The sequence below is a fragment of the Petaurus breviceps genome, unplaced genomic scaffold (genome assembly GCF_028583685.1).
Source record: "Petaurus breviceps papuanus isolate PSGF00001 unplaced genomic scaffold, PetGlider_PUasm1.0 38, whole genome shotgun sequence".
Taxonomy (NCBI): Eukaryota; Metazoa; Chordata; class Mammalia; order Diprotodontia; family Petauridae; genus Petaurus; species Petaurus breviceps.
Window position 1 is genome coordinate 3176719 of NW_027186304.1, and position 14869 is coordinate 3191587.

The 14869-nt window shown below is 34.9% G+C and overlaps 1 protein-coding gene and 1 long non-coding RNA gene across 2 annotated transcripts in view; one reads left to right on the forward strand and one right to left on the reverse strand.

The window, feature by feature from the left end:
• Positions 1–5300, forward strand: part of CBLN2 (cerebellin 2 precursor) — an 11865-nt gene extending 6565 nt beyond the window's left edge. Inside the window, exons 2-3 of the mRNA XM_069099564.1 lie at positions 1152–1271; positions 1530–5300. Of these exons, the coding sequence (XP_068955665.1) occupies positions 1152–1271; positions 1530–1727 (318 nt within the window). The 3' untranslated portion in view covers positions 1728–5300. The remainder of the gene's footprint in view (positions 1–1151; positions 1272–1529) is intronic.
• A 223-nt stretch (positions 5301–5523) lies between these two features.
• LOC138170316 (uncharacterized) overlaps positions 5524–14869 on the reverse strand; it is a 51961-nt gene continuing 42615 nt past the window's right edge. Inside the window, exon 3 of the long non-coding RNA XR_011170569.1 lies at positions 5524–6720. This is a non-coding gene — a long non-coding RNA (uncharacterized lncRNA). The remainder of the gene's footprint in view (positions 6721–14869) is intronic.

Below are 14869 nucleotides of genomic sequence, written 5' to 3' on the forward strand. Positions count from 1 at the left end.
GAGGGTTTCGAATACCCATCCTCCGAAAAGTTCTTAACAATAAAACCCTTGAGTGTTTGCGTAAGAGCTCGTTCTGCACCTGGCTAGGAAGTGAAGTGGCTTTGAGTGAGCAGGTGGATGAAGTCTGATGCAGCCTTTGCTTCGTTAAGTCATTGACACAAATGGTATTGACTGCATTTCACCTTGATTTGAGATCTGCTTTTTCTATCATAAGGGAAGAATCTTTTCTGAACTGAACTGGTTAAAAAAAAAGGGGGAAAATTATGTCAGGTGGTATTCCATTTGAAAGTATTGTGCTGTTTTTTTTTAAATATCATAAGATTTAAATGTTTTTTTTTTAATACAGAAAATGCAAACTTGTTCCTTTGTTTTAAAGCGATTTTATTTAAATCTGAAGTGTTGGAGATGGGAAATTCTACAAGACCATCCTTTACGATTCAGATTCCAAATATTGGGATCATTTTAAAAATAATACAACTATTCATCTCTTTGAATGCTTTCTCAAAGAAAGAAATTTCTGTGAATTCACTGGATCTTGAATGATACAGTTGCTCACAAAGACATTGCTATTATCATTGTTATCATACGTCTTTGGTGCCGCAGTATTTCCCTCCCCTGACAAGCATCTCGGTGGAAGGAGCATGTCCCTTACTGGGGAAAATATGTATAATTCACCTCACTTATTCACTCAAATCTTTTTAGTCTCAACAAGGTTCTAAATCCTCTGCTTTGCACCATCCCCTTTCCAACCTGCTCAGTATGAAGCCCTGTTTTGTTAAAGAATACCTTCAAGGTGTCATATGCTCTCAATAGCATAATACCTGTTTATCCTAAGCAGCATGTTTTTGTAGTTTCTCAAGTTCCTCATTCCATGCTTCTGAATTCCCTCTTACAGGAAGTATGGTCATTGTCACATATTGCTTCTCTAGCATTACATAAATGCTCTCAATAACTGTGACCTTATCTCCACATCCTTGAAATCAGCTTCTTTCCCAGCAGGATATTTGAACTCCACTACCTTCTTTCTCAATTGGCTATAGAATGGTGATTTCTGGTGACCTGCAGTTCTATAGCTAATGGAAGAGTGGTGGGGGCTGGGTGTAGGTGGGGCCTGATTTGCTTTTGATGCTTTGTTCTTTTCTCCTCTCCAGGTATTAGTAAATATCGGCAACCATTTCGATCTTGCTTCCAGTATATTTGTAGCACCGAGAAAAGGGATTTATAGTTTCAGTTTCCATGTGGTCAAAGTCTATAACAGACAAACTATCCAGGTGGGTGGAATTTGATCATTCTCTTGTCTTTCATTTTGAGAAGGTATTTTTTGGTTTTCATTCTGGGTATAGCTAACCCTGGGAAGGACAAGCACTTGTAAGGAAGTCTGTGACTGTCTCCTTCCATTTCAATGTGCCTCTGAAGTGAATGAGGCTAAGTGAGCAGGTGGGCTGGTAAGGACACCACAGAATAGGATAACAGAACTGACTCTCATCTACTTGATAGGCAACTCAGTATTGTCGCTTTGCTTTTTTTAGGTAAGTCTAATGCAAAATGGCTACCCAGTGATTTCAGCATTTGCAGGAGACCAGGATGTTACCAGAGAAGCTGCTAGCAATGGTGTTTTGCTGCACATGGAAAGAGAAGACAAAGTACACCTCAAATTGGAAAGGGGTAACCTCATGGGTGGATGGAAATATTCAACCTTTTCTGGCTTCTTGGTCTTTCCTCTCTAAATGCAGGCACCCTGGGGTGGAGCCCAAGGTGTTGTCTGGACCCAGAAATCCATCATTTAATAATACCCTGAACTTGCCAGAACATGAAACTCGTTACCAACCATCCAGGCAGACTATGGCAGTAGAAGAATGATTTCCAAAAATTCTAATATTTACTTTTAATATCGACAATTCCTCTGGAACCTGCTCCTCTCTCATTAGTTTTAGAAGACAGTGGTTTTAGGAGAAATGAAATTATTGACCTGGGAAATTTGTACCTGTGATTGTAATTTCTGATTTGATTGACCTTTTTGTTTGTTTGTTTGTTCACTTTGTTGTTGTCCTGATGAGACAAGTAACTCAGACCTCAAGATTTGCTGAAGGACTCCCCAAAAGGGGCAGAAGAAACCACCTGAAGAAGGGTTCTTGCGATGCATTCTTCTTTTGTGTTTGTAGAGCCTAAGGCAAGAAGAATGGCTTCAGTCTAAGTCCTGTGGGTGGGAGGGTTGAGGGTGGGATGGGGATTGTTACTGTGTCAAGAAGTGCTTTATTCAGAGAAGCAAATTTTGCACGATTGGAATAACCAGTTTTGTTTTGTGTTGTTCGTATTTTTACTCAATATTTTTGTCTTTTCCCTGGTTTTCTTCATTTTCTTTTGGTGCTGAAAAATATGTAAGCTGGATTGATCAATAAGACAAAAAGCATATACCTGTAAATCAGAGTAATGATAACCAATGGACAATTCTGTCTGTTCTTTCAAAATGATCTTCGCAGATGCATGTAAGAGCAAAGGTCTGAGATTACTAGACCTTTGATTTACAGTCTGGAATCATTCAGGGACTTGAAGTTTCTACTTGGTCTGATTTTTCTAAAAACAAAGTGGAGGCTGTGATGATATAATTTGACCAAATGTCCTAAATTACATCATATCTTTTCCTTACTGAGTGAATCCTTGGTCTTCTCACCTATTCATTTTAATGCTTTTGGTTCACCTGTGGTTGTATACACACAGAAGTACCACCTTAAAGTTAACAGAACCAGCTTCTTCTCTCCTTTAGTCTAAATAAAACGGATATGACCTGCCATACAAAGGTACATTTTGACAAAGGAACATTCAGGTGCCCCATGCTTGGTTTAAAAAAAAACATCCTCACCTCAGCTTTGCCCTTATTTATGTGAGACGCCATCTGGGAAATAGTGAATGCAGTCTCCTGTATGCCAGGGAAGAAACATTGATCTCAAACCTGTTAAAAGTTGAAACCTCAAGCTGAATGCCATTTTGTCCACTGTATAACAGTGTAACCAAAATATTGAAGATACTTTAAGATTCAAAAGAAATTGATTTATGTCTGTCTTAGTTCTCCCCCTTCTTCCACTACATCTGTGTAAGGGGTCAAGGATGAAGGACTTTGGCAATGCTTTGGGAACTTGGAGGAGCTGTTCCATGTTATGCCCAGGCAATTGCCTCATGCTCCATGTGGCTACTTAACTATATATCTGCTTAGGTCTACTGCTGGATCGGGCTATATATATATGTACATTTGAACACATACATATGTGCATAAATATATGTATATTCATATTTCATATAAATGAAAAAAATTTTGTGTCAAGTGTTTTAATTGATGGGCAATGTGCTTTCATAATAAATTTAACTTAGCACTGAGAATAAACTAAAAAAGAAAAGTACATTTGAAGACAGAACCAGTGTTTCCAATGGTAATGGACTCAATTTAAACCAGTAAGTTCGGGAGGGGAGAGATATTTCCCAGAAAATCTAATACTTCATATAGTACTTCCTTCTTAATGCCACTGGGCTTTCTCTAAGGGACTGTTGGAATGGGAATTGAGCTAGACCTGAAATGACAAGCAAGACTCATCAGAGAAGTAATTTTCATGGGCATTGTAATCTTCTTTTACACTATACTTTTGGTAAATTGATTACATAAATTAACAAATGAAAAAGTATTACATATGAATGTAGAAAATGTAAGCAGCCACGAGAAAGTTGATTTTAATTTCTATTTCACAGCCATTAACAATGTATCCCCTTTCTGTCCCCATTACCTGAGCCCTAATGTTGAATTCAGGACAAATGGCCAGTCTCAGCAAAAGGCAATGAAAACTAACAGAGCCTAATAAAAATGTACTATTTCATTCAATTTTTTTTGCCTGGATTAGCATCATCTAATATTTGTAATAGCTAATATATACACATTGATTATCCATAACCTGTTATCTGGATGCATTGCCAATAAAATAACTATTAAATTAACTTATCAAAATATAGTAATACTAATTATTCACATATTTTAAAAACATTTTTCTTGAAATTTGAAAAATTTCAAATTCCTGAATTCCTGATCTTCCTATTGAGAGGCTCTTTTACCTGAAATGGAATCCAGCAACAAAATTAGAAAGAATCTGTGATAATTGTATATCTAATAGTCACTGCAACTCCCTGACAAGAAACTGTTTCATCAGTTTTTCCTTACATTTGGTTAGGGAATTTGATCTTTTTTTAGATGAGACTTCTGTATTCTATGAAAAACCATAAGTGATACTTTGTGATAAGATAATGATTTACACTCTTTTGGTAGAATAAGATGTCTCTTTTGTGGAAAAATTGTGTTAATATGCCATTCATGAATTTCCGAATTGATTATATCTAGGGGGAAAAGACCATTGCCTGTCAAAGCAACATTCCACCTTTCTGGATATCATGTCACCTCTTTGATCCTCTTGATTTTGTTCATATATGGTTATGTTTTTAGGAATCAAAATAATTAATTTGTCACATCCGAGTGAGCCACTGCTTTATAATTATGTCCATGGCATCTTTTTTTGTATTTGCTTAGCATCCATACTACCAAAAAATGCCTTTTTTCCCCCAGTGAATGAAATCAAAAGCATTAAAATGACAGATATGACTTAGTGGGCTAACTTTTATGCATCACAAAATATCAAAGTATCATTATGCCAAAAGTTATATTTGATGTTAACCCTTCTGTATAAGAACAGGAAACAAAACCCCCTATCAATAATAGGGAGATATTTGTTCTATTTTTAAAGTATGATGCTATTTCAGTTTAAGTTCAACCTAAAATTCTTTGCTGTTTATTGTTTCTAATTATTACTGTTATTTTAAAGCCAAACATTTCTGGTTTATGTAATTATACCTATTTGACATAATCTATCTTTTTTATGGTTGTCCTTGTCACTGATGCCCAGACAGAAGCTGGTCTTGATTATGCCATAATGAATGTTAACAGGAAAACAAAGCAGAACTCTTTAGAGTTTATACAGTATTATTTACTTTTTTGGGGAAAATGTTTTAGGTAATCCTATTTCTGTTGAGCATTAATATATATATGTATATATATGCACATATATGTGCATATATATATACACACACACACACATATATATATGTTGTTTCTGAAAACATGTACAAAAACATAAATTATTTGTTGAAACCTTAATATAGTTTATCACCCAATTTGTATTATATGTCATAAATGAATTCACAAAGGTTCTAATAACTAGGAATAATTGAGTGTATTCTAGTTTGTCAAATAAACTTGCTAACAAAATAGCACTAAACTCTTTAATGATACAAAAGAAAACAAATATTAGTTATATATTCCCAGAATATAGGAATATTTATAAAAGGAAAATTTGATGACTAAATGTATATTGCATTTATAAGCATAGCAGGATGGAGGGGCTTTAAAGGTTATTAAAGTTTATAGAAAGAAGTAAAATATTTCAGACCAGATTCAATAATGTTCATATGCTGTCATTTTATGTCTTCCAGGTTTAATACCATTTGACAACATTTCAAGTTGAACTTATATGAAACAAAGAGTGAATGTTTGTACAAACAGATAAAATTCCATTGCCCATAAAACATAACTACCACATCTTTATATTCCTATGTATTAAAAGACTTACATTAAATATGATACATAATAAAGGGTAAATTAATAGTAAATATTACATGAAACGATCCTCATAAATTTTCTAGGCATATGAATGTATTAACTAATTATTTTGAAAGACAAAAAACAACTATACAATTTGAGTCAGTATTTGCTTTTATGCACTGAGATGTTAAAAACTGAAAAAAGAAAATGCATGTTGGTTTTCTATGTCTAATATTTGAATTTTGCTCCAAAATTAGGAGCATTAATCAAAGAATTTTTAAATGAAATTTAAAAATTTCTAGTAAGCAATCATCTTACATATTTTCACTGCTTAATAACATTCCAACCAAAGAGAATACAACTTCAAATCTTTATGGAAAAATTCCACCTAAAAAGAAATTTTTGATAGAATTAAGTGATATCTGTCTATATAATAGATTAACATTTTGTGACTTTTTGATACATAATGGATTACAAAGTTGACTGATTTTGATCAAATTTGTATATAAATACAAAACTGAGGTACTGGGATAATCCGCAATTTTGAGATGAAACAGTAAGAGATCAATTATTAAAAGGGGGATCTGATCTTTTAAGTTCTTAGAATTACTAGAATTTCTAAAGTCTAATTTTCTCCTTTAGATATTATGTGATGAGGACTCCAGCCAGATGCCTTTTTCAGAATGACCAAATTATATAGACCTTTTTTTTTATGATGGCATCTGTCATAGTAGTACCTAGCCCCTATAAAATGATGAATTTTACATGAACTGATCTGCCTCTTTTCCACAGTCATAGTAAACCGATCAGAGATTTCTGAGGGTAGTAAACCCTGTTCTTTCTGTAGGTAGCTGGGGCTCTGGTTAAGCCTTGCTAGTGGGATTTGTTATAAATTTCCCTCCCTGGAACAACTTTCCCAGTCTGTATCATTATAAATCACCATCATCTTCTCACCCACATACAATCACTGTGTGGTGTAAATGAGCTTTCTTGACAACTTAATTTGGAAAAGAAATCTTCATTTCCTCTTCTTAATGCCTGCAGCAGTGACTCCCCAGAGCTACAATGCTGCTTTGCACTTGAGTTGCCTGAGGATAATAAAGTGGAAGTCATTTACTAACAAACCACAGCCATCCCTGCACTTTCCCCACCATAACCTCAGTCTTGCTCACTCACATCTCACCTCTTCCATTTTTGGATCACATGTTTTCATCATTTGACAGTTTGGGCAATTTTAATAGTTATACTTTTGAGAGAAAGGATTATGACAATGTATTGGTAGTATGAAATACCTGCTTATTTTTAACATGATTTTTATTGATAATCACATATGCCAGACATGAAAGCAACCTCAGACCATCTAGTTCTTTCTGTACCTGAACAAGAATATTACTCATACCTCATCGACAAGTGGTCATCCAGGCTTTTCTTGAAGCCCTCTGGTGACAGGGAATTCACTACCAATAAAGGCAGTTTATTATTATACTTTTATAATTTATTATACTTTTTGGATTCCTCTGTTTTTAAAGTCTTCCCTAGAATAATCTTACATCTGCCTCTACAACTGTCCTAGCTCATATTTCTGTCACTTGGGGTGCAAGCAGGAAAAACAAACAAACAAGAAAGATTTCTCTGTAACAATCATCTAAGTACTTGAAGACAGTTATTATTTGATGACAGTTATCAGTCACACACACACCACCTGCCCCCCCCAGCCCCCTCCAAAGCCTTTCAATTCCATGCTAAATATTCCCAATTCATTTAACCAATCTTCTTGTGACATTTTCTAGGCCTCTCACTATCTGGATTGTCTTGTGGCATAGTGGAAAGAAGGCTGAATTTTTATTTAAGGACTTCAGGTCATATTGTGTCCGCCATTACCTCTATGGTGATCTTGCATAGGATACTTCCCATCTCAGAACCTGTTTCCTTAATTGTAAGATGACAGAGCTGAATTAAATATTCTTCAATGTCTTTTCCAGCTTTAAGTTTACAATCTTACACCTAGATGTGAGCCATTTTGTTGATGTATTTCATAAATGTGGCAGTTGATACTACAGATATGATCCAGCCAGGGAGGACACAGTCAGATATCAGATGATATATGGTACTCCTCTCTTTATGAAATCTAAAATTGCATTAGCTATGCTGGTTCTCATGTCACTCCATAGGCTAATAGTGGACCTGTTGTACACTAAAACCCACGGATATGATCATTTGCAAAATCATGTCCTTTCCATCCTACACTTGTGTTCAGTATCTGAACCACTGCAAATCCTTGGAAATTGTCATCTATGCTTTGTCCAATTTATTTTAGTCTGTTATTTTAGATTAATAAGTTCTTTTTGGATCAAGACAGTCATACAGTGTTGATTCACCCACAGATCTATAAGCATACCATCTTTATTTTCTCTGTCATTGATAAAAATAATGAGTAAAAGAAATTAAAGACATATTCCTAGGCCTTTCACTAGAGAACTGACTCTAGGTCAACGTTGATTCAAAAAAGAAGTCCTTGATTTTGATCATCCAAACTGTCCCCAATTCACCTCATTATCATAACATCCACCTCACATATCTATTTTGTCAATATCATGATTCATGAAAGCCTCTACAAGTATCTATGTTTATGATTTTGCCCTGCCTGTGTAATGGCCCTTTAGAGTATGTTATTTTATTTAATCTGTTCTTGATATCTCAGTCCTGTTGACTCTTAGTTATCACCACTTCTCTTTCTAAGTGCTCACAAAGTATCCCTTTCAGAGTTCATTATAGAATTTTATCAGGAACTAAAGACAATTCATTGTCTATTGTTTGACGCCTTTCCTTTTAAAATATTGAGCCTTCTTTTATTTATCTCTAGTCCTGAACCATCTTTCCTTTGTGCCATGACTTTTTTGGTTTTAATCTCACAGGGAGAAACACAACAATTACATCTACTGCTTTCAGTACCTTGAGAGGTAGTTCATTTGGGCCTCTCGATTACAAACAATTGAGGACAAATCCTATTCTCTCTTATTATCTCCTGATTTATCTTGAGTTTCAACTTTCTATTAATTATTTTTGTTCATAGTCAGAACATTCTTCTTAATAGTGGAGAAGACCAAACTTTGGAGGGAGGAGGGGAAAACATGTTTTTCTGTCTTCTGTCATTATGGATTTTTTTTTCATCCATCCTTCACATCAGTCCTATATTTTTTCACTTATCTTCCTTGAAAGAATTTAACATTCCTTTTTTTTTTGTTTTCAATAGTATTTCTTTCCAACATCAGCTTATTTTCAGCTTGTTAAAGTTCTGAACTACTCTCTCAAAATGATGTGAAATGTTTTTTAAAAAGTCATTATTGAGTTTCCAATCTTTACAATCTGCTAGTTATGCTTTTCATTCTAGGGTTCAATAGAATTTATCCTGGACTGTAACTTTAATGGTAGTACTCAAAATTAGTCACCAGGGACTTGAGTTTAGAATTAATGTAAAAATGACTTCAAATAACAGGCTTAATGAGTATCCAGAGGAAAGAAACATGAATATTAAAAGTAGTCAAGTCCCTGCCATATGAAAGAATTATAGTTTCCTAAATAGATGAAATCAAGATTCCAATCTGCTTTCTACTTACCACCCACTCGATTGACAAATGAAACATCGTCAAGTTTGAAAATGAATTTGTTCATCCATCACCCATAGATGAATAGTATACAGATGTATTGTTTTGCATTAACTTGGAATACTGAACATTTGTCATCATCTCAGGCAAATATCAGATTTACCCCATTGTCAAACATTACCAGCAACTATATCGATACAAATAAAAATAATCCATTGTTAGGGCTTAAGTGTATAGCCCATTGATCCTGAAAGTGTTTAATTGAACCCCAGCTGAAGAAGAAACCTAGCACAACAATATGAAAAAGTTAATAACTAAGGTGAATTTTTCACCATGTACCTATTTGCATAGTACCCCCATTGCTGTGTCTGAAAATAAGAACATATTTTGAGAGTATATTTCAGTGCACCTTAGCTTTTATAATACTTCCTAGAAAGTAGAAAATATATCTATGTCTCCTATTGCTTTTAATATGTAAAAATTAACTCTAGAGATTATATTTCCATTTTCATGATTCCTGTTCAGCTCTATGTATAAACAAACAAACAAGCAAGGAAGTAATAGAAACAGAGGTTTCAAGAAGCACTAGTTATAAATAAATCTTCAGATAAAATGTATTACAATTCACCATATAGTGAAGATATGAAAATAGGCCTGTTTTATGAAGATGGTTTATATTTCACATATATGGATTATGTAAACAAAATCTTTTATCCAAAGAATGAACTGTCACTTGTATTTTTTTTTTTTTTGCTTTTTGGAAGGCAATTAAGGTTAAGTGACTTGCCCAAGGTCACACAGCTAGTTTTTGTGTTAAGTGTCTGAGGCCACATTTGAACTCAGGGACTCCTGACTCCAGGGCCAGTGCTGTATTCACTGCTTCACCTACCCTCCCCTCACTTGTATTTTTAAAAGGACCTATTTCCAGAGTATGTTCAAAGTGTTGACAAATTATTTTAGATCCAAAATAATTTGTATGCTTTCTGTTTCCAATTCTCTTCAAATAAAAAAAAAGAATATGTAATTGAAAAAGCTTTAATCATTCCTGAGAATAAGGCAGAAGTAATCCTGGGTAACCCATGTCAACACCTTCTGTCTTTATTGCTTAATTTCATCCACATCATTGATCCTATTTTTATATCTTTTTTTTCATTTCTGTCATTTGATCTTAAGACAGATTAGGAAACACTGGTAATAATTTGTCCATCTGGTGTTCTAATTGTAGATAGGAAGATGAGATTGGTGAATTACAGCCTTACTTCTGCACTCACTTCATTTGAATTTGTTCACACACATGCAAATAACAAGGCGCTATACTCTCTGGAATAAAGCACATCTCCATATGCATCAGTAGGCATAAGGCACAAATGAATTGACTGTGATCATTAGCGATGTATTTTTCCCCAGGCCAATCCTTTTCAAATGTTCCCCTACTTGTTTAAATGATTAGGGATCCGGGCAAACTCGGCAATATAATGGCAGTGTAACAATCACCCTTCTGAAATATAGGAATTTGGAAGTGAGCTTTTGTTCATATGGACATCAGAAAAGAAACGCCTTATGCTGCAGAACAGAATGGAACAAACCCTGTTTTTTTCAGTACTTAGTATGAACATTTCTGTTTCTCCAACTATGATCAGCTCTCCAATAGATGGTGCTGCTGCTGTGACTTAAACTGTGGTATAATTAGTGTATAAATTAGCCCTGAGAGAGGGGCCCCTGAGACTTAACTCATATTAAATTAAGGAAAGATGAGGCAACATGGCTTTGTTTTGCTAAACACAATTTGCGATAATTTCATAAGTAGAAAACTTCAGAAATGTTCCTTAGTGGTAACAACATTTTCTCATGTCCATTTTTGCTATATTCAAAATTAAATTAAAAAAATTTCCTCTCACACAATACAAAACTTTAAATAACAACAGTATAGAGACTCTCAAGCTACATTTTCCAGAATATTTTAAGACAAGTTCAAATTTGACTATCAAGTCAGAATAAGCCAAATTCAGTCTGATTATTCTTTTGTCTTCACTATAGGTATAACAATGACTGTCAGTTGAGCATTAAGAAAATAGACCTGGACCTTTTTTTTAATGAGAAATATTTGCTTTCATTTAAAGTATGAATTAAATTGTATAATTTACGTTGTCACAGTTAGATTCTTTAATGAGAGCCATTTTCTCATAACACATTTTATGAACTTAAAAAAAAGCAAATTTACTGATTAGTGCTTTATTTTATAAACCTAACAATTGCATTTTCATCTCTTACAGTAATATGGCAACACTTGCTTTTATTTATTTAACACCTCTTTATCCCATAAACATTAAAATCGAGATACTCACTATTTTTGTGTTCCACATTGTCCAGGAGAAAAAGAACAACATAAGAAAATCACTTCCATAGTCAAAGGAAGAGTTTTCACTTTGTGAAGGGCTTCTTAAAGATACAAGCCACTCTGACACAATTAAGAATAAAATGAACCAACCAACTTTCCATTATTTTCTCAAGATCTCTCTGTCTCTGGCTGTCTAGCTCTCTGCCCCTGTCTCTTGTCACTCTCTGTGTTTCTGTCTGTCTGTCTCTTTGTGTCTGCTTCTGTCTTTCCCTTCCCTCTCCTATCTATCTATGCTCTTAAAAAAAATGCACAGAGCTCCTTCACTATAGTCTCATAGTAAATAGAAAGACATACAATTCTTGAAGTAAGTTAGCAGACTGGGATCCAGCAAATTGCCTCTTTTAAGTTGTTAATGAACCTTCAAGCTTAACCTCCCCTCAGAAAAGTTAACTTTAGAAGATTAGAGTCCAGGCACTACTTAATGAATTAAATACCTGTCCTATATGCAAAGCTAGTGAAGTTACAATTCCTTAAGCAAAATTAGAGGAAGTCCTGTGAAGCACTTATAGTATATTTACCATATTATTAGGCAGTTTTAGTGAGGGTTAGTGTGATTTCATCAGACAACATTATTAAATAGCCTTATCATCAAATTATTTAAAAGCCCATATATCTCTCAATGTTTTGCTACTCGAGAAAATTTTTTTTTATTTGTGCATTTGAAGTGCTTAATAATTCTTTTCAACTGACTGCATCTATTCCTTTATTGAGGTAGGGGTGAGATGGATGTGACACCTTTTGATGTAGAGACATATCAAGTCTCAAAGTACATTATGAATTTTAAAATTGTCAAGATTAAGCTCATTCTCAGAAGTTATTTTGTGGAGAGGAATCAGAGAAATTCCACCCATTAGAACTTCTCTTTGTCTACATAAAAAGTGATTTGACATCCTAATAGAAAACATATGTCAATGCTTGCTGTTTCCAAAATGGCAGCCAAATTTACTATTATGACTGTTATGGCCCCAAATATGATCTTAGAATCTCTCTCTCTCTCCCTCTCGCTCTCCCCCCACCTCATCCTATCATTTTTCCTTAAGCAAATGCAGAAATATTATCATATTTCAGTAAAAAAATATTAGTAAAATAACCACTTGTTCCTCCTATCAAAAGTTTTCAGACATGTTTAAGGGGAAAAAAATGAAACTGCTGGATCTGATTGAATTTAGGAAAAGATGCCTGCCTTCAACATGGAAATCAGTACTGCTTTTGTTTGTCTATTTGGGTGTTTTTTGGGGTGTTTTTTGTTGCTATTTTTTAGTTAAACTTCTCCTGGAGAAACAATGAAGATATAAGAAAGATGGTATAATTATCTAGGCTAGTCAACGGATGGTTAACTAACTGGTATAAATTGGTGGCCTTAATCATCTCTTTATCATCTCCATCTCTCTTTACCATTGCATACACCTGGAAGGAATTGAGGTTAAAAAGAAATTGCAATCACTCTGACAACATGGGCATTGTCCCTTTGCTAGGAAACAAGGTGATACAAGAAATTGTCAAATAAGAGTGAAACAAACCTTCCAAAGATCATTTCTATATTTTAGCAAAAATATGAATGATGACTTTGTTTTCAGGTTCAATTTGACAACAACCACAACCACAACAAATTAGCCAGAGAATACTCTGGGAAAGGCATATGCAATGGCAAGTAAAGTAGTACTTTTCTGCTTGCTTCAGCTATTCAAGTGCCTTTGAGCTCATCTTTGATTATGACAAGTCTTTGTTGGAAACAGTATACATTGTGTTGCCCTTAATCAGCCTAAGAGAGTTTGGAGACCTACCCTGCCCTTAATAGGCTTAGCATCATCATATGGAACCCACTTGCCCAAAGAGTGAGACAGGAAGGAGCAGAACAGAGAAAAACTCGGGACAAAGCAGAACTGAGAGGGAGAATGCTTGTGATTTCGGAATTCTGCATTACTCTGCCTGTTGGTCTGTCAGACAAAAGCACCCTGTCTGTTGTTTCTAGACAGAAATCCTGAAAGAGGACTTTATTGCAGTTCCAGAAGCCCTAGGAATTTACTGTTGATTTATGTTTGATTTCTCAGACAGAATCTTTCCTGTTGATTTATACTACTTTGTCAGACAGAAAGCGAATTGAGATGACAGTGCCAGTAATGTGTGTAAATATTGTTGTAGCACTGTTTGGCTTTGTCTCCCTAGAGACAGAAACTTTGAAGAGCTTGGAGTGGAGTAGTAAGTTGGAGGTCTGAAACAGGAGTAGAGAGTTGCCTGCCTGTGAATCCAGGCAAGAACTGGTAGCCCATGGAAGAGGATCCTTGGGGTTCAGAAGTCAGCCTTGAGTTAAGATGAAAGAGGACTTTGCTTGGATTATCAGTATTGACTGATGGTATTATAACTTACCACGGTCTAGGGGTGGATGGTGTTTGTACTTCTGCTACCCCTTAAAGGTAATTGGCTTAAAGATGATTGGAAGTCAGCCTTGAGTCAGGATGAAAGAGGACTTTACTTGGATACTGTGTTGAGGAGATTGTGACTTACTGAATGATACATTTTGTTTAAGATTATGTGACCACCTTAGTAATAAGTTATTATGTTATATTGTTGTGAATGCTGTGCTTGAGTTTCTTGAGTGCTTTGCTTTAGCTTATTGCTGAATAAATAGAGAGTTCACTTTACTATATGATTAGGTCCTTAAAGTTTTTCACAGCAGCAGTCCTCGGGAGACCTGCTCATGATTGGCTTTACAGAACATAAGACTTTTTGGGGTTGGAGGCATTTGTATGAAAAATCACAGATTATCTAAATACAGGAGGTAGCTATCTAAAATGAACAAGTATAAAACAAAGTAAACCAAACTGACAAAACCTTTGAAGTTGTGTGGATTGTAAAGTAGTCTGTGTTTTTATTGTTGTTTTTCACTTTTAGCAGGCAAGGTGGAAGTATGCAGTAGAAATCTGCTACCCCTGAAAATCCAGACTCGTGCATTGTTTTTGAAAAATTTGCCAGTCAGTCCAAGTAACTACTTTGGATGGTGTTGTTTTCCTTGGTTTGAAAGCAAATGAAGAAATCCTAAAATGTAGCACAGTGCAAATGCAACTTGTCAGATTTCAGAAACAGAAAGGGATTGGGTCAGGGCTGCTGTATTTCTAGCCTCTGGCAGACTACGGCATTTTCTATCTTGAATATTTTTGGAAAGTGAATAGTAATATCTTTGGCCTGGATCCAACTATGAGAACACACATTTAAGAACTGAATTCTTTAATGCTC